This window comes from Chelonoidis abingdonii, chromosome 22 (genome assembly GCF_003597395.2).
Source record: "Chelonoidis abingdonii isolate Lonesome George chromosome 22, CheloAbing_2.0, whole genome shotgun sequence".
NCBI classification, from domain to species: domain Eukaryota; kingdom Metazoa; phylum Chordata; order Testudines; family Testudinidae; genus Chelonoidis; species Chelonoidis abingdonii.
The window spans coordinates 9682542-9706085 of record NC_133790.1 but is presented as its reverse complement, the minus strand read 5'-3'; the positions used below and the strand labels follow the sequence as shown (position 1 = coordinate 9706085).

Here is a 23544-nt window from a genome sequence, read left to right as displayed (position 1 = left end):
ATCAGCTAAAAGTTTTCTCATGCCTCTGAGCTTAAATGCTGTCTCAACTATGGCATATGTTCTTGAGGTCTAAAATGTCTTGTAACTTCCACAGTACAAATTGTCAACACTTAATCTCAAATATTTTATCTGTTGCATAAGATATATTTGAAAGCTTGTCTTACTTTGAGGGGAAGCCTAACTTGGAGTAAGGCTAGTCCATATGACAACATTGTAAGTCTTATTCAATTGCTGTTGTACACACAGAACTGCATGAAAGGAAGCTGTGGATCTGGGAGGCTTACACTGGTGGTTACAAAACAAGCTTTGAGCGTTGTTTGTGAATGGCATATACCACTTTGGACGACAAATGAGATTTGCTGTTCATGGTCAGGCCTTCGGTCACTTAATCTGTTAGCCAGTGTCCGAGGATCCAGAATCCATACTACACCTCATCAGTAGCACGCAGCGTACACATTGCAGGGGCAATTCATTGCTAACAGTCTCAAGGCCTACCTGACTTAGCTCTGTGTTGCTAAAATCTAGTATGTGACTGGTTCATGCGGTGCTCACTGCTGGCCTTAATACCAGCTGCCTGGATGAATTTGCTGTACACAAGTAACAGCAGATTCTAGTATTTTTATAGAATGCCAAATTAACGCAAACTACAATTAACTTGAAGCTGCCTTTTGCAGCTCCACAGGGAACTGAGAGCTGAGGACTCCTGCCATCTAATATTTGCTCTGTCACTTCTGGCCTTCAGGTCACTTGACTCTGGCATCCCTGTAGGTAAAATCAGACATCTGCTTACTGCCTCTGGGGTGTCATGAGTGAGTGTCTATGAAGCATTAAGTGGTATGTATTGTATACAGGTGGGTTAAGGACAGGGGGAACAAAGGAGGCAGAAGAGAGGAGAATACAAGCAAGTGAGGAGGGTGGACAACAGAATAGGGGATGAATAAGATTCCAGGAACGAAAAGAAAGGAGGTGTTGGTCTTCAGAGACTGAAAAGTATTGGCTATAAAAGCATGGGATAGCAGCCCTATAAATGGAAGGCAAGGAAGGAACAAAGTGATAACGGGTGTAATGGGGGGTAAACAAGAGAAGGTCCAACTCACGTGAATCCTTTCTGCTCACCATTTCCTACTAGATGTTCGATCTCTCCAAGCTCAGTGACGAGGATGGGGTGGCTGTCCCTAGCACTTACCTTAATATTGCAGGTGACTCCAGATTCTATAGTGGACGGACAGGGAGAATCTGAATAAATCAATTTGTCAAATGTGCACAGCCTTCCGCTGGCTGGGGACCTGGTGGAGGGCATGTCCCTGTTGATCTGAAGGAAGAACCTTCAGAACAGCTGTGCCTTGCTTCTCATGCCCCTTCAGAGGCTGGTGGTGGTCCAAAGATCTTCTCTGTCCCACCCTCTATAAAATGAGCCCACTGAGTTAGCATGACCATTCTCAAGATACTGTGGCCAGCCCTGTGCCTGATGGTGACCACAGTGAATGGGCATTGGTAGGGCAAAAGTGGGGTACCTTTAAAGCTGTTCACACTGACTGCAAAATGCTCCTGATATTCTGAAATCACTCTGATGCAGATAATCAGAGCATCTTAAATCTGTTTAGTAATGGACATCATGTAAAACTAACATCAATGGGATGCAGAGCTCTGAGCCTTTCATGTGGCTTTCCTTTTTAAAGACCAGACTAGTCATGGAACAAAACTGCACAAAGCAGGATAGACACTGAAATTCCTTAACTGGTTATTAACAACTTTAATCTGGTTCCATAAGCGTCCTGAGTTACTTTAATCATTTGAATGGAATTTAAACCCATTTACAAAGGAAGGAAACAAATAATAAATAAATATCAGGGTTGGGACCTCCAAGAGGTCATCTAGTTCAGCCTCTGCTCAAAGCAGGACCAATCCCCAGACAAATTTTTGCCCCAGATCCCTAAATCCGCCCCCCCAGGATTGGGCTCACAACACTGGGTTTAACAGGCCAATGCTCAAACCACTGAGCTATCCCTCCCCTGTGAAACTAACCATTGAACATGCACCAAATCAAAAATGATACATCCAATTTTACTTGATCTCCCCATAAGGTGGGGTTCATTTTAACTGATTCAGCAGAGCAAAATTCCGTTCCCAGACCCACTTCAGTTTAAGCATTGTATGCCTGGGGCTTGTAAAATCTCTGGGGCAAGGACCTTATCTTTATATGTATTTTTTAATACATAGATGCTAGCATACAGTAAATCACTCCACACAACTTAACACCTGTCTCAAGCCTATTGAGAGTTAAAGCTTTGTAAAAAATCTCATTAAAAGCCCTGGAAATGCTTCTTAACACCAAAATCTTCAATATCCGTAATACAGCGGAGGCATATTCAGTCAATCTGTCTCTCCTTTGTTCTCCTCTCTATGATCCTTTCTTCATTTGATGCATGCTTGTAAAGACACCAGACCTTGAACATTCTTGTCAGAGTCTACCTGGTAACTAGACATGTCATGTCACCTTGGATGGTAGGTTGGGACATGGGTTGCAGTCAGAAGGAGCAAGGAAGGCTCTGTGTAATCTGGATCTGGTGGAAGTACTTCTCCCATTAGAATAGCTAAAATCTTGTTGCTTTCTGCAGCACTCCAGGTCTGAGCCATGTTACTTAATAGACCCTCTTTCTCTTATTCTGAAGGAAGTTTTTTGCTTGTCTGAGGACAAACAAGCTGAGTTTTGTTGTATCCTTTCTCTTCCTGCCTGATGCCTGACTGAGTAGTGACTTAACTCCTCACTGGGGGGGAACACCAAAGCTGATGCTCTGATGCCCATTTGATGATGCTCTTGTGCCAAATAGAAGTTGACAATTTTCAAACAGAGAAAACCATAAGCCACGTCCTCTCAATATCACTTGACTCCCTGACAGTCAATAACTTAACAAGCTGTAAGGTTCCCTCTGCCCCTCTTAGCAGAGAGTGCAGTGCCCTTTCCCAGATATACCTGTGACATGCTTTGCCTTGGAGCATCCTGTAACCTCCATATTCCTCATTTTTATATAATCGTGATCTTGCATATAAAGCATTCCATGTAAGGTATCTGGGGAAAGGTTATGACCTGCTGAAAGCCTTTTCTGTAGCCACATATGTATATTAATGCATATGAAGTTATGAGAATTGTATTTGGTTGTCACTAAAACATGCTGCAAGTCGGAATCAGCCAGATGTTAGCTCCCCAGAGGTAGTAGCAAGGAAGGTAACACCCAGGCAGGGTTTCAAACCACCCATCAACCATTGTCCATCAAGGGAGCTACAATTCAGTGACTCCCTGCATGAGGCCACACTAGAGGATTGCTCAACCTTGCCTGGAGACTCAGCAATGCCCTGACATGCCTGAACTTGTTTTCCAAGCACATGGACTGAGGGTATAAAAACAGAGTGGACACATACTGGCCCTTCTCCTGACCCCACCTACATTGCAAGCAACCAAGACATTGAGAAGACACCACCAGAGGAGATTGGCCCAAGTTTAAGGAACAAACCCATATATTAAGGATTGCAATATCCAGTGCAATGAGGAAAAACTGCTTGGTCTAGTTGCTGCCCAGTCTAATAGGGTTGAGAGTTTACACTGCATGGTTGTTTTGTTTCTTTTGGTAACTAATGCTGACTTTTTGCCTATCACTTAAAATCTAACTCTTGTGGTCAATACACTTGTTTTACTGTTCATCTTTACCAAAGTGTGTATGAAGTGTGGGCAAATCTGCCCAGGTCTGGAGCAGGTTGGTGTATGTCCTCTTTCCATTGTTGAAGTGGTGAACCCACCAATTGGCACTACCCATCTTGAGCAGTGCAAGACTGTGTATTCCTGAAGTAGAGTGCTGGGAGGATTTGGCTCTGGTCCCTTTCTCTGTATGATTCATGAGTGGATCTGGGACCATTCATGCAATCTAGCCAGGTGTGGGGCTTCACATACTTTTGTGCTGAGTGATCACAGCACCTGGAGGTATTTGTTGCTGGTCACTAGCAAGGCATTGTGAGAGACAGTCCAGGCTGGAGAGAGTTAAGGAGGCACAACAATCCTGCATCCCTGGGGGGATCCCATTAGTAGCAAAGTTGTCTCAGTCCATGCAGGTAGGGTTCCTGGGGCATCAGTGGGCCTCATGTAGATCAGCCTGCAGGATCAAGGGCTTTATCGCCTTCCTCCATGTGCTGCTGACATGTGTACCTCCAACGAGCAGGCTTTTCTGGGGAGGTGCAGTTGTACAAACAAACATAGCCAAGTTGAATCCAGAGATAGAGGTGCTCTCTCTGGATTACCAAAGAATCTATTTAGTCTCATATCCTGCTGTCACTATGGAATTTGAGCAACAAAAGAATAGCCTTCTGTTCTCATTGGAATGAAGAATCTAGCAGAATCCTGTCAGGCTTCACTAGGAGCTCTCTTCCTGCCTTGGCAGAGTACAGCTGGTATTCTACCATGGCTTGTTACAGCTTGAATACAATTAAGAAGAGGTGAAAAGGAAGCATGTTGTAGCTGCTCAAATTACTGTCTTAATGCAGCTTATGGCAAAACGGTCTCCTGCACCGTTCACATCACCTGTGTACCTGTCCTGGCCACTCCCTCTGTTCACTTCCACTGCTCTCAGCGTGTGCTGTCTTACCTTCCCCTATATGCAAAGGTTTCCCAAAGCTCGCCTATCCAACGCACTCATCTGTGGTGTGATTCATCCTTGGTGCCATTACTGTAAGCGCTTCAGGGCAGAGAGTGCTGGATGTGAAGAAAATTTTAGTCTGAACATGATTCTACCCTCCAGTGCTGACTTGTTCAAAGACAGTGTAAGCATTAGCGTGCTTGTGAAAAGTGTGGTGTGAACACTGGGTGTGAGTTCAGCATGCTCATGTTAAAGTGACTTGAAGCCTGTTTCATATATCAAAGCTCAATATATCAAGAGCCCACTGTACGTGCATGTGTTTGAAGGTGATAGTACAGGGACAACTAATTCAAATCCAAAACAAGACCTCACAGTGCAAAGTGGAGCAGCCCCAATGCCCTAGAAGGCCCGGCTGTCTGCATCATCTTAACCGGCTCTACTTGATCAAGTTGTACTTGATCTTGTTAATCCAGGCTAGTTCTCACTAAAGGAATTCAATGAAAGGCTGATCCCCCACAGTCACAAGGAGCTTTAACTGCGCAAAAAAAAAGTTTGGCATATGAAGAGCCCTCTTCCAACTTAGCCCTTAGTATGACCAATGTAAGGCTAGCTAGTCTGTTTTCTGTCTTGTACATGTTAAAAGCTGCTTCATAATGAGCGCATTGCATCAATGACAGTAAAATCGCTGTCTTCTGTGAGGGAATAATACAGATGTGATAAAACCTAGTCCAAATGTCTGCTTTCTCTTCCAGAACGTGAGGATTGATCCCAATAGCTTTGCCTTCAGTATGTGGAAAGACATTCCTGTTCCTTTTTACCTGTCAGCCTACTTATTTGAGGTGATGAATCCAAAAGAGGTTCGTCTAGGAGCCAAACCTGTGCTGAATCAGCGTGGGCCTTATGTTTACAGGTCTAGTATTGCAATTCACTGTTAAACTTTTATTCCTGGAGTTCTGATCCAGCTTGATGTAGGTGTACATGGGGCTGAGTGATGCAGATCCATGGGGAGGAATAGTTGAAATCCATGCTAAGGCTCCTGTCTCGTACATCACTGAACCCAGACAGCAAAACTGGGAACAGTTTGTTTTAAGTCTTCATCTAATCCTCCAGCACATGACTATGTCAATTAAAACAGAGCTATCTGTGATGATCAAGGTTGTAAGCAGGGCTGAGCAAACAAGGGAGCAGCTAGGAGGCACAGGAGAAAAATGCGTTGTAAAAACTTAAGCTGAAAGCACTAATTTTTTTTAACTCCAGCTAAGTTGAGGTGCACTCCTTCCACCCACCATACACTTAACAAGCCGGACTTTTTCTGGAAGTACTGGGCTCCTGCCCTCTGAAATCTGGCGTTTTAAAGGGAGCAGAAGCATTAAGAAGTACATCCCAAAACCAATAACGTGTTGAAAATCTTGGCTTTGGTGCGTTTGGAGAGGGAGGCATTAGACCAGATGGCCTTGCATTTGTTAACAGCAATCTTATCAGACATCCCTGGCACAAACTTGTACCCAAAGTCAATTCAGTAGACCAAGAAAGCTTGTGTGGGAAGATTAGCTCTTTAATCCCAAAACGTTTTTTTTAGTTGGGTAGGATTTGGGAGCCTGACTGGATGGCAATTCCAATGTTTATATGCAAACTGGCAAGTGAGCATTCTGCTAAAGCCATGTTGACTGCCTGTAGGTTGAGACCTTAACATGCTTTCAGTTTTGAATGAGTTTATTATGAGTCTACAAACTGAATAAGGGCAAAGCTGCTTAATATAAATGTCTGTTTTCCAGCTGATTAGGATTTCTTAAAGCAAATCGAGCCTCTTGTCCTTTCTCTGCTGTAATTATTGGGCCTCCATTCTTACCTGGCCCATACAATACAAGGCTTTCTGTTGGGCTGCCACTGATTCAAAGCTGCATAATTAGCTAGTTCTCCAGAAACCCACAATTTGTGCACTTTGTGTTACAAACTAAAAACTCCCAGCCCAGAGGAGCAGGTCTGTTGTACTGTACTTGCTACATGAACCTGGAATTGAATCTCTGATCTTAACTTAAATCCATGTGGGAATTCTGCCAGTTGGATGTGCTAGATGTTGTGCTGGTGTCTGCCTTGGGGAGGGGAAGACAAATGTTACCATGCGGCCTCATTTTTGTTGGGCTCCCCAGGGAGTAAGGTCATGCATTCCTGCCCCTTGGTAACATCTGGGGAGCTCAACAAAAATGAAGCTGCATGGTAAGAATTTATTTTCCCCTCCCCAAGGAAAAGCAGTTTGCATTTCATTGATTGTCAACTGGTTTGGAGAGTAACTAGGTACTATAGCAAATAGCTGCTACCCTAGATGGGTTCCAGTCGCTAGCTTCAAACAGCCACAGTGTTTGCCAGAAGGCATCGATCCTTCAGATTGCAGTCTGCTAGCTACAGACTCTCTCTCCACTAGCAAAGGGTGTTAAATCAAGTAGCCAGGCACTCTGCTTTTCATCTGATCTCTCTTGGCCTGATTTTACTTTCTTCCCAAACTGACTCCCTTCAAGTTTCATTTCACTCTGGCTTCCTGTGTGTCTTCTCTGCTACATCCGCTGCCTCCTGCCCCCTGCTTTTCACTCTTCTGCACAGAATTGTATTAGAGCTGGCTGCCAGCAGTTCAAGAAGTGCTTCAGTACTGCTCTCTCTTAGATCAGACAGAAAACAGCAGAGAGGTGGCCGGTTATAATGGCTATATTCCCACCACAAGTCTCCTCCCACACCATCTCAAAGCCAAATCTCTTGAAATGGTTCCTACAGAATACCTCATGAAGTGCCAGATAAGCACCTACTCCTCTTGCAGAAGAGAACCTAATAGCAACGTCAGCCATGGAGTTAATGAAGCCAGAACTGAAAGGGCACTAATGACATGCCAGCAAAACCTTAGCAGTTTGCGTGAGCTTGTCTCCATCTCCCATGTTGCAGGAGTCAGAGCAATGTAAACTAGAGGTGATGGGGGAAAGTGCCCCAGTGATTACTTACACCTGGTTTTTTAATTTTTTTAACTAGAGAATACAGGTATAAAACCAACATAACTTTCCATGACAATGGCACAGTTTCCTTCCTGGAATACCGGCGATTTTACTTCCAGCCAGACCTGTCTGACGGAAGGGAAGAGGATTACATTGTTGTGCCAAACATCCTTGTGATGGTAAGACTACTTTAAACTCCAGAGGGGTATTACTTATCCTTGTATCTGCAGGGAGTTGGGAGTTACCTTGCTGCAGCACGCTAAAATAACAATATGCCAGTCTGCCTTGCAAAGGCTGGGCATTCCCCTGCTTAAACTATAGACAGTAGACTTAATCCAGGACAGGCTCCATATGGCTGCTGTGGCCTTCAGGACAGAAGGACCTTGTCTCTCTTTGAGTATTTTGATAACTCTGCACAGTTGTAATCACCTGCTCTGAGTGATTGAGCAAAATGTTTCCTACAAGTATAAAGGAATTGGGTCAAGATACAGATTGAGGGGGGCAGCCACAAAACCCAAAATTGAGCAGTCCGCCTCAGACAATACTGCCCTGTTCATCCCCACTTCCAAAACTTGAAGTGAGAGGTGGGGTATTAATAGCTCACTCCTGCCAAAGTGGGGAGGTATAGGCAACTATGAAATTGTCTAAAACAGGGAGTATGGTGTTTTTGGGAGGCAGGCTCAGTTATCAAGTAGATGAGGGGTATCATATTAAACCAATGGTGTGTTGCAGCCAGTGCTGAGGTAGAGCAGCTGGGGGGAAGCCACCATCAAGTCTGTCTTCAGCAAAGCTCTTGGACAATGCAAGAGCCTCTGCTCACACCACATGGTACTAGGGCATGTACAGAAAGCATCACCTTAGTATGTCAAACTGTCCCTGGTGGAGTTGGGCCTTCTCCACAGAGGACTGCTGAAAGTACCTTGGATTGTGATAACTGGTAACCTTGCTACAATGTGAGTATCACTGGGGTTTGGGTTTTTCTAAGGAATTGATGTCGGGGGTGGGACTGCTGACTTTGGTTCATTAGCTTTAGCTAAGCTGAGTGTAGTTTGTGATCATGTACAACCAGGGGGTCACATGGGATTTAAATGAGAACTTAGAACTCAGAGCAGAAAATATTACTGTGTATCCTGTGCTTGCAGTGGGAGTAACTGCAAAAGGCTCAAGTTGGGGGAGAAGTTTCTGGCTTGAGGAATCCATCCTGGAGCGTCAGACCAGCTGGCTGAACAATGGAGCTGACACTAACTTGTTACCATTTACTTCCTGTACCAAATGGCACCCTGGTATCCCTTGTCTTGAATCTCTCTAACCTAGGGCGCAGCCATTATGATGGAGAACCTACCTAGCCTTTTGAAGATGTTAATAAGTGGCGCACTGGCTGGCTTGGGACAGGATGCTTTTATGAACCGAACCGTGGGAGAGATCATGTGGGGCTACGACGACCCACTTATAGATGTGCTGAACAGTTTTGTGCCTGGTTTGATCCCTTTCAAGGGGAAGTTTGGCTTATTTTTGGATGTAAGTAAACTCGTGCTTGGTAACATTAAAACCAACTCTTAGGCTACTCCTCTGCCAACATAGGATTGTTCATGCAGGTGAGTGTTGCCCACAAAGAGATGTCTCATAGCTTCTTGAAAGAGATGGGTTAAGTATCACTGTGTTCACTTCTGCACTGCTTGCATCAAAGCATTGAAATGGCAGTTCATTTAGCCTCCTATACTCCTGTTGCATATTATCTGTCTTGCATATAGGGGACCTGATGCACAGTCTTGTTTGAGGTCCCATAGTAAGTCTGCCAAGACTGGGGATGGAACCAGGGAGTCCTGATTCCCATCCCCCTTCTCTAAACACTAGGCAGCACTGCCCCAGCAGGGGAGGAACTTAAGATGTCCCTTGGCATACCTAGGAAGGAGTTAGTCAGCGAAGTCATTGTTAACCCAGTTAGTCTTCAGAAAGTGTCCACAGAACTAGGCTTACGTAAGTAGCGATGCTACCACATGCATCATCTTGCTGCATAGGATGGATCTAAGGAAGTTATTCTTCTTTCTTCTTTTGTACAGTTTAACAACTCGAATACAGGACTGTTCACTGTGTATACTGGGGCCACAGACATCAATCAAATCCACATAGTGGATACATGGAATGGATTAAAAAAGGTAAATGTCCCCTTTCTCTCTAGAAAGTGACTCTAACTTTCTAAAATGACACCTTCATCAAACATCGTTCTGCTGATCAAAGTTGAGCTCTCTTTATGGCTGACCACTTCTTTTCCTGCAGTTAAAATGATGCCTGATGCTAGATGGGTTCTCAGATTGTGGGTTGGGACCCCAAAGTGGGTTCTGACCCTGTTTTAATGGGTTTGTCAAGACTGGCTTAGACTTGCTGGGGCTCAGGCCCAAAGCCAAACCCTGAGGGCTTCAGCCCTGAGTGGCAGGGCTCAGGTTACCTGCCTGGAGCTGAAGTCCTTGAACTTTTTGGCTTTGCTCCTCCACCCCATGTAGTGGGGTTTGGGATCTTTGCTTTCACTCCCCCCTCAGGGTGGCAGGGCTCAGGCAGGCTCATGCATCCACCCCCTGCCCCCTTCTGGGGTTCTTTAGTGACTTTTGTTGTCAGAAGCAGGTCATGGTGCAATGTTTGAGACTCCTGATCTAAGATTTAAGACTCGTAACCTAGCTGGAAGGCTGGTGCTTGGAGAAGGCAAGCTAAATAAATTAACTTCCTGTGAGTAAACACACTGACAAGATAATGACTAACAAGTTCTCAGACTTTTTCAAACTCTGGATATTTTAGTAAGACTGACTTAGTAGTGATGCAACTTAAAGTAGAAAAATGGTCCAGAGGCCTCTGGACCATACTAGTGCCTGTCTAATAGCCAATTTTAGCAGCCCTACAAAGTGGTTTTTTAGTAACAATTCAAAATCTGCTGTTCCCAGATAGGCTAACATTGCTGACATCTGATTCCCTAATCTATTTTGTCATGAAGCACTGATATTTAGTTGGACTCTCCTGAAATATAAGAGGGCATCAAAGTCAGTTGGACAGGAAGTGGGACTTTGCATGCATGGGAAGTTGGCGTTGCATGCATGGGAAACTTGAAGACCATATTAACATTTCTACTTCCCTTTTAAAAAGAAAGAGAAGTAAACTTCCCAGCACCTCGTGCTTATTCTGGCAAGAAATTGCATATCTCAGGAGGCACCACTGCATGAATTGTTCACCTTAGAGGTTGAGGGACTGGACTTCCTCTTGTTGGATGGGAGACACAGTTTACATGACACTCTCTCTTCAAGGGTGTCTTTAGTTTGAGCTCTCTAGACTTCTTTGAACTCCTGCTTTGCAGCTAACCAAGTAGAGCTGCTGGAAGACTATATTTTGGAGTGGAGGATGAGGAACAAGCAAACCTCAGGGCTGAAATGTAGAGGAAACTGTTAGTATGGCTGTTTGACTAGCATAGTTGTCAGTCTGGCTTTTAAATTCCTCTTGCAACTTCTCTTGCAGGTGAATTACTGGCACTCTAATGAGTGTAACATGATCAATGGGACTTCAGGAGAGATGTGGCCTCCTTTCATGACCCCTTCCTCCTCTCTAGAGTTTTATAGTCCTGATGCCTGTCGGTAAGATTAGCTTAAATTTTTGTTTTATACACTGTAGCTGCATGTCTAACCATGTGACTGGAAGTGCAAAGTCTTCAGCTTCAGAATGCAATGCTGCTGGAAGACGTGTGGTCTTGCTTGATTAAATAGCATCTTTGTTATAACTCAGCTGTCCTCTAACACTATTTGTAGAACTAAACTTCAGTGTTCACAGCAGAGTTCTGAAGTGATCTCCAATACTCAGAGTACAGTTGTTTGTCTGTCTGATGGGCACATCTTACCATCAAAAGATCTGCTGCTCTCAAAACGAGTTTGCAGTGGTCTACTGCCTCTTTCAAAGGTGAGCGGATATTAGCATCCCCAAAAGGGGGGAATGGAGGCTGGAAATCCTGCATGGCGGAGGAATAGAAACAAGGCTTCCTTAGTTCAATCCCTACTTTAGCCTGTAGACCACATTATCAAATGTTCTGTAACTCCTGTGTTCAAAGACTCAAACAACCTAGCAGACAAAGGTGTAGCAGATCCAGTTGCTGGAAGTTGAAGCTAGATAAACTCAAACCAGGAATAAAGTGCAAACTTCTAACAGGGTAATCAACCATTACTACATCTTCACAACAGTGGTTGTGGTTTCTCTATCACTGGAAACTTTTTTTTTTTTTTTTTTTTTCTTAAAATCAGGACTAGGTCTCTTCTCTGCCATGCTCGATTTCAAGCTAGAATGAATACAGGGAAGTCCTACAGCCTGTTTAAACAGGAGGTCAGACCATGGTTGCAGTGGTGCCTTCTGGTTTCAGCTTCTATGAACTCTAGGACAGTCAATTACAGAAGTGACTGCAGGGAAGCTAGAAATACTGTTCACTTTCTAAGCAGCTTAATTGCTCCAACTGCTCCCTCTGGGCTGTTTCATGAATTTAAAGGGTCTGCAGTATGTCCCTCTTGGTATTAGTGGTGACCTTTATTGTTAACAGTACTTGGAAAGGCCCAGTTGGAAGCAGTGATTCATTTCCACATAGGTGCTGAAAAGCAAGGAGGTTACTTTCCTGGCAGTAGAGGTCACCAGTACTTGTATGAAGTGTTTAACATACATTCTCTGCATCGCTGGGGCAGAAGTTCATTATTGCAAAACAGATTCAGTCTGCAACACTAATTGCATTACTGGGTAGCAGTTGCAATGCAAAACAGTAAGTTCTTGCTATGACAGCAAACAGAATTGAAAACGTTTGGGTTTTTAACTTTTCCCAGTTACCATGCAAACTAGTTCACTAAGCCAGAGGCTGTCTTACAATAGAAATTGTAAGTGTGTGCAGAAGGTATTTAGTAGTACCAAGAGAACCTGCTGTTAAGGACACAGGGTTGGGCACCCTAGTAATTAAGAGTCCTGAGACATGAGTTGTGAGAATCAAGCAAGGATAATCTGTTGGCCTTACCTTTCTCTGACAAAGCAGAAAGATCATCTTCCAAGGATGAGCAATAACCTGCAGGCCAAAGTAATCATCTGTTTCTCTTGGAGCTCCACGCCATGTAGCAGTCACCACTCACTGCCAAATAGCTTGCTCTGCATATGGAAGCCCATGGAGTCTAATGTGCTCCAGTCAGGTCATGGTGCTGTGGGTCTCAGTGAGGAAATGACATTAGTCACTTCCAATTCAGTCCCCTTGCCTTGTTCTCATGCTTTTACAAACTGAAATTAACACTATACTTATACAGAATGTTTCTCTAGTGCCTGGCAGCAGGCTGCTGTCTATAGGGATCACCTGCCTTTCCTGCAGGAGAAGAAGCTTGGCTTCTTAGGGAGAATGCAGGATTAAGTACTTAGTCTCCAATCAAGGGGTCAGTAACATGCTCTGAGTACTGCTATCCCAGAACTAGACAAGGGAGGAGCCCTCCCATGGGACGGACTCCAACTCCTAGAGACATGGGTGAAACTACATGAGGAAGGGGATGTGGAATCTACTCTGCATCCTTTTTTCACTTTCCTTGAGTGCAGCAATGTGTCTTTTGTGATTTCCCCCCCCCCCCCTTACCAGAGTGCCCCATAGACTGCCACTGCTTAGGACCCATGAGAGAAATGCCCCAAATGTAATAGAGGTAAACTTTCTCCTGAGAGCCTTCTCTTAAACTTGAGACTAAACAAGGGGAGTAGATATGGCCCATCAAATCTGGTGACCCCACAGAGCAGCTCCTCTGCATCCCTTAGTTATCTGTAAGAAGAGCTTTCTTCTCCCCTCTAATATTTTACTGTAATTTCTCTAGATCCATGAAGCTAGTGTATGAGCAGTCTGGAGTATTTGAAGGGGTGCCAACCTATCGATTTGTGGCTCCGAAGACTTTATTTGCCAACGGAACAGATTATCCACCAAATGAAGGCTTCTGCCCCTGCAGGGAATCTGGAATCCAGAATGTCAGCGCTTGTAGAATGAGTGAGTCTTGTATGTCAGTGTCTCGCCAATAGCAGTTGGAGACAGAGCTATTATGTAATGCAGTCCATTCCCTTGTCATTGCAGAGAATGCACCCTAGACTACTCTCGAGTTGGCTAGGCTAATCTCAAGCCATAAGCAGTAGTTCTCCCATGAGGCAAATCTCTTTATGGTCTTGCTACTGCATAAGCAATACAACTAGTTACCAGTGGCAGGATGCCTGGGAATTCTGATTGGGTAGCACTTCTACCCATGCTGCTCACCTCTGTGAGGTGCAAGGAGGTGGGGAGTAGGGCCTGAAGCTTTAAAGCAAACAAAAAAAAAAATGGGAACTAGTTTTAGGATATTGTCACTCACTGTAGAGTGACTACAAATGTAGATGTGTAAAGCTCAATGAAAATAGGTGACCAAATACTTGAGATGCTTGCTTTTGCTCCAAGCCATTATGCTACACCTCTAACTTACAGAATGGGCACAGTTCTAATTCTACTGCTTTAAAAAAAAAAAAAAAAAAAACCATTCCAATCTGTTGCCTATTTTTCTTGGGCCATCACTGCCTTACACAAGGCAACAGGTCTTACTTTGAGATTGCACAACTTCTGATGGGCTGTGTGGATTGCCTTAGGCATGCCACCTCTGGCAGCACTTGTTGCCCACGCAATCTGGTTTTAAAACTGCTACTATCCCAATCATAACAAGAACCCAGTGAATGTTGCCCTCTAGAACAAAGCCTTTTACGCTTGGCTTGTGCCATGTACAGAGGTGGCATGGGTCCATCGGCTATACAAAAGCCCTTTCATTGTATCCTGAGCATTTCCAGAAGATTAGCAATAAGGACGGATACATTTTTTCATGCAAGGTTTTTGTCATGTTCAAGTTGCGCACATCTAACCTGATGTGGAGGGGAAATAATTAAGCACAATTGGGAAGAGAAATGCATCAGTTGGGGACACACAATTTACCCCTGGGTGTGAAGGAACTAAGCTGAATCCAAATAACCTTTCAGCTGTTGCTCTGGAGAACAGCAGGCCCCAGAAAGGTAAATGTCCAGTTTTGTGAAGCCTCCAGCTTCACAATCTCCAAATGCATAGAAGATGCCTGACACGAGTGTCATTAAATCAACATGGACAGTGAGAAGTGATTGGATTATGCTGGAGCAGGAGAAAGTAGGTTAAGTATTAAGAAATTTTAAGCTTCATTAAGCAATGGAATAAACTGCCAGGGAAGGTATAGAAATCTCCTTCACACTCATCTGCCAAAGCAGGCTTAGGACTGATTTCATTCTGCCCAAGTCTGGAGCTTGGGGTGGTGAGGAAGGGGAAGGGAAGTGGACCCTTCAGGATCCAGCTTCCAACCCAAAAGATCTTGTCTGCATTTTCTTAACTGGCTAACTCCTAAGTATGTTCATGCAAGCCCTCTAAGGTAACTTAACTCTGTTCAGATGCACCACTGTTCATATCCCACCCACACTTCTATGATGCTGACCCTGTCTTGGTGGAAGCGGTCGATGGATTACATCCCAGTAAGGAGCAGCATGGGCTCTTCCTTGACATTCATCCGGTGAGCTGGCTTCAAATCACATGCAGGCTTTCTTGAGATTGACTCTAGATGTTTTTCTGTCTAAGCTTTGCACAAAGAGGTGTCTGGGAATGTTGTCAGCGTAGACTCTAGACAGATGCACATTGGCTGCCTGTCAACTACCTCTCACTCTGGCACGAAAACTGCTGCCACAAGAGCAGATTCCATAGTACAAGGATTTTAAATGTCTATTGCTGAGATGTATTTAGATAAAATGGCTGTAAAACCATAATTAAAACAAACTCACTGATCTACTTTCAGATAATTGCAAAATACAGCATGCCAGATACACACATCACCAATGTAATTGTGTTGACGGCTCTGGTCTAATTGCCCTGCTGGGAATGACTTCTCAGCCTGTTAAGGGGCTCTTCAAAATTAGTGAATAAAAGTCTAATCTGTGCTAAAGAGAATAAATGAGGTTCAACCCCTCCCCCGCCTTCCTCACTGCACATCAAACCTCACCAAGAACCTGCACTAGGCTGTATCTAGTGAGAACATAGCTGTTCTTTTGGACAGTCTGTCAAGACAACATACAGGTCTGACAAGAGCACCAGCTAATCGTAGAGAAATACTTACCTGGAGTTGACTGGTAACCTATTGTAATGGGTGAAATGTCATATTCTCCCTTAGTATCGGGCAGTAAGACTCTGCTCTGTGGTGCAGACAAGAATGCTGTCCATGAAGTTACAGAGCAGAGCCATTTGATGCTGTGAGAAGTAGCCCAATGGCATACTCAGATGTACAAACAGGGCACACTTCCTAGTGATTGTGCAAGAGAAATAACTAAGTGACCTCCTGACAGGCTGTCATTACAAACATGGAAGAATAAATACTTTTCCTACATCTGGCACTTTTTACTGCTAGCTGGCTCCTCTTGTGACTCAGTTCTGTTTCTCACCTGTTTCTCTTCCACTTCCAATGTATAATAGATAGCTCCAGCTTGATAGGCTACCAGGACAATCCTAAAGTCCAGTTGCTGTCCTGGATCCAGTATTTTATACGGCTTCTCAGGGAAACAAGCACTCAAGGCATGCTCAGTACGCTCTAGAGAACATAATGTGAGGAACGCCTCCTGACTGGCAGCCATGGGACCTACAGAGTGCAGTGGTGCTCCAACCAGAGGTTGGGTTGCTGGGCAATGAAGCAATCTTGAACCCATTAAGGGGCTGTGTTCTGACTTCTAGATATTGCTTGTAGAGCTGTTTTCAAGCCTGCCTTTAGATGAATGCACAGGCTTAAAATAAACTCCTCTGGTTAACCAAAACAATGTCTCTCATGCAAGTGTCTTGTCCTTATCCCTGAAGATTGACAAGTACTTTCACTGCCAGGTCCTGGCCACCAGTTGGGGGTGGGGGGAGGGGCTCTGTATTTACATTTAATTTTAAATGAAGATTCTTAAACATTTTAACCTTACTTACTTTACTTACAACAGTTTAGTTTTATATATTCTAGATTTATAGAAAGACCTTCTAAAAAAAAAGTTAAAATGTATTACTGGCATGCAAAACCTTCAATTAGAGTGAATAAATGGAGACTTGGCACACCACTTCTGAAAGGTTGCCCACCCCTGATCTAGAGCTAAGCAGGGATGTGAGATGGGGTGGGATCTGAGTGACTACACAGAATTCTTTCCTGTGTGTCTGGCTGGTGAGTCTTGCCCACATGTTCAGGGTTTAACTGATTGCCATATTTGGGGTCAGGAAGGAATTTTCCTCCAGGGCAGATTGGCAGAGGCCCTGGGGGGTTTTCACCTTTCTCTGCAGAGTTGGGCACAGGTGACTTGCTGGAAGATTCTCTGCACCTTGAGGTCTTTAAACCATGACTTGAGGGCTTCAATAGCTCAGACATAGGTTAGGGGTTTGTTACAGGAGTGGGTGGGTGAGATTCTGTGGCCTGCGTTGTGCAGGAGGTCAGACTAGATCATAATGGTCCCTTCTCACCTTAAAGTCTAAGTCTGAGTATCTTCTGGTTATGGCTGTTTCATCAGTCCATGTTTTTACAATATTTGACCAAAGGTAAGTGTACTTTGGCTCTCTAAAAGGAAAAGATTAATTTCCCCCTAATTACTCGCTAATCTGTATAGACTATAAAATAAAGTCCATGGCAATAAGGTTTAATTAAAATAGCTGTAATAAACACTAACCATAGAGATAAAACCTCAGTACTGCACAATTCACAATTTTCTGTTGCTTCGCACAACAAAGGTATTGAAGGTTAGTAGCAGAGGAGTGGGAAAGGCTGGTGAGGGTGGGGAAGATATTAAATAGATGTAAAAGTATTTTGATACCCATAAACAGAAAGCTGTAATGATGTTGCAATCCTGCTAAAGCCTTAATCTTGTTAGCTTTAACTCTCCATAGTAACATCACTTTGGCAGATATTTTGATATTCCAACAGTTTGTATCCAAACACCTGTCAATCATCCTCATGGATGTTAGCACCACTGTGGAAGTAATGTGAGTAAATGATTAGTAAGTGGCTTGAATCAAAGAATGAAACATTGTGTGGGTGGTCATTCGCTTGCTAAATTCCCCAGTGATGGGGCTTTTTGTGCATCTTACCACCTTGACACTTAAGAGCTTGCCCTCCAAACAACTCATGCTCTTAAACGTCAAAGCAAGCTGAAGTTGCACTAAAACTTTTTCATAAATTAGACTAAGATACAAACACCCAATTTCTTAATAGTTCCAACTTGCCTTTAGGCCTTTGAGTGCATCTGAAGTGGGTTTTAGCCCACAAAAGCTTATCATAGAATATCAGGGTTGGAAGGGACCTCAGGAGGTCATCTAGTCCAACCCCCTGCCCAAAGCAGGACCAATCCCCAGGCAGACTTTTTTTTTGCCCAGATCATCTAAGTGGCCCCCTCAAGGATTGAACTGGAACCCTGGGTTTAGCAGACCAATGCTCAAACCACCAAATTGTAGTTTCTAAGATGCCACAAGGAGTGGTTATTTTTAGAGTGTAAGTCAGTTATTTGGCCTTCAGGGTGTTGCTGTGTGCTGACTTGACAATATTGGTCTGCTACAGTACCACCTAGTGTTCTTCCATTAGCACTACTCTGTATCAGTAGCAGTTCTTTCGTGCCAGCTTTGGTTTTTGGTCTGGTCTTGTGATTTGAGGAATGGCTTGGTCACCTATCTTGAAGGACCCTTTCAAGTACCTTCTGAAAGCAGAGTTCTTCTGCTAACACATCAGTTTCCCAGAAAAGTCTTATGATCTTCCCAGAAAACTGTCTGTTTTCTGAATCCTGACTTGACTGCCACACCTTGTCTCTGCTTAAGCGCTCACTGTAGCCCAGGCTTAAAGTGAAAAGCAATGATAGTTTGCCTCTTAAGGCAAGGTCTTCCTCAGAGCCATTTACTCTTTCTGTTCTCCTTCCCTTTCCTCTTTTTTGCACGTGCTAGGTGCTTTCACATGTTGTGATTCTTTGTTAGTCGTTTGGGGGGGTTTCTGAAGTGCTTTCTTCTGCATGAACACCAGGCGGTATAGCTGAGATGTGCTTGGTTTGCTGTTTTAATGCAGGTCACAGGAATTCCAATGAACTGCTCAATCAAGCTGCAACTGAATCTGTATATGAAGAAGGTCTCTGGCATAAGGTAAGTAGCTTGCTTTGGGGATGTCTAAGAGACGTGGCTTACATGCTTGAAAGTTAATGACAGACTAACTTCACAAGTGTAATGCCATTTGAATAGCTTCTTTGTTATAATTCTTCTGGATCCAAAAAAACCAGCTCTATGTAGTACAATCTATTCACTGTCTAATCCAGGGGTCGGCAACCTTTCAGAAGTGGTGTGCCGAGTCTTCATTTATTCACTAAGGTTTTGTGTGCAGTAATACATTTTAATGTTTTTAGAAGGTTTGTTTCTATAAGTCTAATATATAACTGAACTATTGTATGTAAAGTAAATAAGGTTTTTAAAATGTTTAAGAATTTTCATTTAAAATTGAAATGCAGAGCCCCCTGGACCAGTGGCCAGAACCTGGGCAGTGAGAGTGCCATTGAAAATCAGCTTGCGTGCTGCCTTTGGCACGTGTGCCATAGGTTGCTGCCCCTGGTTTAATCCCATTCCTCAGTTTCACGTCAGTTGTCAAACCTAAGCTTGTCAAGATAGTCATAAAAATCTCACAGCCTAGTGCCTTCTCTCTTGGAGAAAGACATTTGGTATCTTACTGCTCATGAACAGACAAGCCCTGCATGGCTTTCCATTTTTAATGCACCATATGCAGGTATATGCCTCTTCAATTGGCTTTCTTTATCTTGCTTTAGCTATTTGTGTGGATGAAACCTCTGTACCAGTTCATGGCTGTCTACACTAGACTCCTGATAACATGGCTGCATTGTTCACACCCCTGACACAGCTATGCCATCAGAACTCCCAAGTGCAGACAGTTATACTGGGAAAACTGTAGCTTTTCACATAGGAAACAGGGGTGGCTTCTATACTGGTGCAAAGTGCAGTTTTGCTTTTACAGTTGCATCCACACTAAGAGAGATTGGCAAAGCATTTCTAGTGTAGACATAGCCTAACATCAGACTGCAGCTTTAAGAGCTTGGAATGTAGCAGTACCTAGTCATGCAATAGTCTCCATGTTCTGATGGCCCTGTTGCAAATGAAGTACAAAGTAGACTTCCTGGGCCAGAGTTCTAAAATGCTGTGTGCTCACAATTGCAGTCAGCCTTCCAAAAGCACACTCCTGCCACTCAAGTATCAAAACAAGTGGCCAGGCTTCCAAACTGGATGCTGAGCTCTTCTTGAAAGCTGGTGCTATAGCACTTGGAGCAGTAGGTTACTTGCCCTTGTAGGAGGAGGTGAACTTGCACTCTCTTTAGACCAGTTTTATTCCAGCCTCTAACAATTAGCTGAGACAGCAACACTGTTCCCTACACTTTGAGTACCACCTAGGTTACCAGAACACATTATAACAACTCTTGGATTAAGCACAGAGGTTCCCATTAAACTCAATGTTTGCAAAATGATCCCTTTTGGAAGTCTAAAGGAAGAACCATGGTATTTCAGATACTACAGTGATATCTGGGAAATGCTGACTACTTATTAAACATCTAAAATTCAAGTTCTTCTCCTCAAAACCTAATAACTTTAAAGTTTGCATCTAAGAAGTTAAACAGACCTAATATTGCATAGAAAGAATTCACTGAAATGAACTGGGAGGAATCACCAACTCTTTCCATTGTCTTCATGCCTTGACTTCTACTCAAAGGTGACCAGATCCTTAGAAACCATTGGAGCAGAATGCTGATGTGTAGATAGGTTTACACTTACATTTATAGTCACAATCAGCCTTTCTGTTTAGTCAAACAGGACAGATCGAGCCGGTTGTCTTGCCTATACTTTGGTTTGCAGAGGTGAGTTGGATTTACTGCTCTTGGTTGGAAAAGTAATGTTAACCGTGCAAAATCTGTACTGCAAAGGAGGAAGCGCGGGGATAGTCAGAAGATGGCTTGTGATGAGAGCAATGTGGGGAGGGGCTAAAGGGCAACGTTGCACATCTTTACTGGAGAAACTTCAACTGGAGTAAAGGTCTAAGCTGCACATTTCTTAATGGGAAACTTTGCATAAATGGATTAAAAACACTTTGTTCAATACTTGGCTGCACACTTAATCTCTTCCTGACTCAGCCTTGCAATTTGAGTAACCTCTTCTGTTCACTTCTGTGTTTAGAAAGCATCGGTGATAGTCTTAACTTCTCGATCTAGGTCTCCTGAGTTAACACACTATAAAGCTGGCAGAGCATGCTGGATATTTGTCACTTAATAAAATACATGAAACTTAATGTCGCTAGCCCAAACACTTTAGACCCGGCTACCTAGGCATTTATTATTGCCAATTGTAGGTTTAACTTGTAATACAAATTCCAATGCAGCCTCTCTTTTTAAAGACTAGTGTTTATTTCCTTGTGGTCTGTTAACTTCTTATACTTCACTGAATTCCTCTATATACCAAACTAAGTTTTCCAAGCCATGCTTTAGAGGAAGCAGGGACACAACTAATACAGGATCTCTGTGCTGTGAACTATGATCTGCAAAACTGCAACTGAAAACTACTCTCTTCTGGGCAGAGCGGAGCCATTGAAGGTTCAGTCTTAAAGCAGTTCTACACCAACCTGGTACTGATCCCATCTGTGCTGGAGTACGTGCAATATATCTGCATCGGTCTAGGTGTCGCTTTGATTGTTGCTGCCGTTGTACTGGAGATAAAGAGACAGGTAGGAACAAGCAAATGGCAAAACTCATGGCTTAATCAACTGATGCCAACTTTCAACCTAATCCCGAAATTTGATTTTTATTAATTGTAGTGCTAGTTAATCTAATGCAAGATTGCTGATGGGTTTAAGATGTCGTCATAGCTTGATGGCCACACTCCCTGCTGTGAAATAGGCACTAGGGGGCTTTGCTCACTTCTAACTCTGAACACTTGAAAGACTTCAACAAATGAGTGGGTCATTTTAGCAGATGCTCTAAGATCAATGAGGCTTCTTTGTCTTGTAGCTTCCAGCTCTGCCACCAAATTCCTCATCAACATTCCTACAAGCCATTTCGGCCACAGGAGAGGTGTGGGAAGGTCACTCTCCCTTCTTTTTTGGGTCTGACCAGAGCAAGCATTGACATAGCCACTGATGCTCGTTAGCTATTGCTTGAATGGCTCAAAGTATATGAACATTTCCTTTCACTGGCTAAGTCCCAAGCTTTGCCAGAAGTCTGGCTTGCTATACAGTGGTATGGCAGTTGGTCCCAGGATATTAGCCAGACAAGGTGGGGGAGGTAAAATCTTTTATTGGACTAACTTCTGTTGCTGAGAGAAACAGACCAGCTTTCAAGCTCAGAGCTCTCCTTTAGGTGACCTCGAGCTCAAAAGCTTGTCTGTCTGTCTCCATAACAGAAGCTGGTCCAATAAGAGATTCCCTTGCCTAGCTGCTTCTTAGCACTGACTGACATCTCTGTGTAAGATCACTCAGTGCCTTACAGTGGGGTTTGCTAAACCATGTAGAAGTCTGGACTGCAAATCCTTTCTCTAGTGGCTGTGATCCTTTGCTGTGGGTAAAATAGGCTGGAACAGGGCCAGGAGCTCACTATGTTCAGTGCAGCAAGCAGGAAAGAAGAGGGTGAGCTGCTTCTCCCTCCTTTCCTGGAACCCTGATTTCTATTCTCCCCACCGCCCCCAGTACCAAAGGCAGCAGCATGACAGTAGTTCAGATTCTGGACTTCAGAATCCATTGCTGGTGTCTGCTGCATTTAGCAACTTTAGGATATTTCTACACTGAAGTTTGTTAGGTTGACTTACAGCCACCACAGTAACTACTGCAGTGGTGCATGTCCACTCCACCTTCCTTGGGTTGGTGGTCTGCATTCTCACCAGGAGCACTTCCACCAGCTTAAGAGGGGCAGTGTGGGGAGCTGAGAGTCCACCAGCTGCTGCTAAGCTGCCTTCCCCACCTCTCCATTCCCCACTGGGAGCAGGGGCCAACCCATATAAGTAACAGTGTTTACACAGACAGTGTCACCCTAGCTACACCAAAATAAGCCTCTCATGCAGGTGGAGAAGTTACACCGGTGTAGGAAGGCACTTACGTGAGCAGGACAAGGCTGTAGTTCAGACACAGACGTAGTTGGGTCAATGCAAGGCAGCTTACATTGATCTAACTGTAGTGTAGACCAGGCCTTAGTGATTCAAGCCAGCTGTTAAGTTCCTAAGAAGTCTGTTAACCAGTGTACATAGTTCATCCCAGGTACACTTAAGGCCCCAGGAAGCTTTCCTGTCTCTTAGGGAAGATCATCAAGGGGTATTGAGAATCTGTGCTGTTTACTCAGTGCAGCATATAAGGTACTTCAGTGTGAGTGGTCTTGGGACTTAGACATTACGGGGTGATCCCACTCCCTTACTGTGCTGGAGTAATCTTGAGGATTGCTGTGTAACATGAGGATAACATGTGAGAAGATGCCAGAAGTTAAAGCTTTAAAAAACAAACCTTTTGATAGTGACATCTTTCACCTTTGGCCCCAAAACATGCACCTGGAAAGACTCTAAATAGCCTGTTTGCTTTAAAACAGCCTCCTGGGTGTGTGTGTAATCCTCCCAACTTGCTCATTTAAATCACACAACTTGGTGCTTTGGCTCAACTTGCCTGTGATTGCAATATCTGCAATGTTATCTCAGATGCCCAAGCAGATCTACTTTATCCTCCAGTCCTTAAATCCTTGAAACAATCATGACTTCTGCATACACTGAAGCAATGGCTGACTTCCTTATCCCACTTACCTTAATGAGTCTGAATATCACAGTTAACTAGTTGCCAGGGCTTTCCCAGTGGTAATTGGATTTAAACCAAGCC

The 23544-nt window shown here is 43.9% G+C and overlaps 1 protein-coding gene across 2 annotated transcripts in view; it reads left to right on the top strand.

Moving 5' to 3' along the window:
• The window catches only part of SCARB1 (scavenger receptor class B member 1), a 36833-nt gene that overhangs the window by 6312 nt on the left and 6977 nt on the right, over nt 1–23544 (top strand). Inside the window, exons 2-11 of one of the 2 annotated variants that reach the window (XM_032791194.2) lie at nt 5378–5535; nt 7641–7782; nt 8918–9121; nt 9664–9759; nt 11102–11217; nt 13450–13616; nt 15056–15174; nt 18718–18791; nt 20509–20560; nt 21274–21420. In XM_032791194.2, the coding sequence (XP_032647085.1) occupies nt 5378–5535; nt 7641–7782; nt 8918–9121; nt 9664–9759; nt 11102–11217; nt 13450–13616; nt 15056–15174; nt 18718–18791; nt 20509–20560; nt 21274–21420 (1275 nt within the window). Of the gene's footprint in view, nt 1–5377; nt 5536–7640; nt 7783–8917; nt 9122–9663; nt 9760–11101; nt 11218–13449; nt 13617–15055; nt 15175–18717; nt 18792–20508; nt 20561–21273; nt 21421–23544 lie in introns of those variants that run through there. The other variant, XM_032791195.2, reaches the window with a different exon arrangement.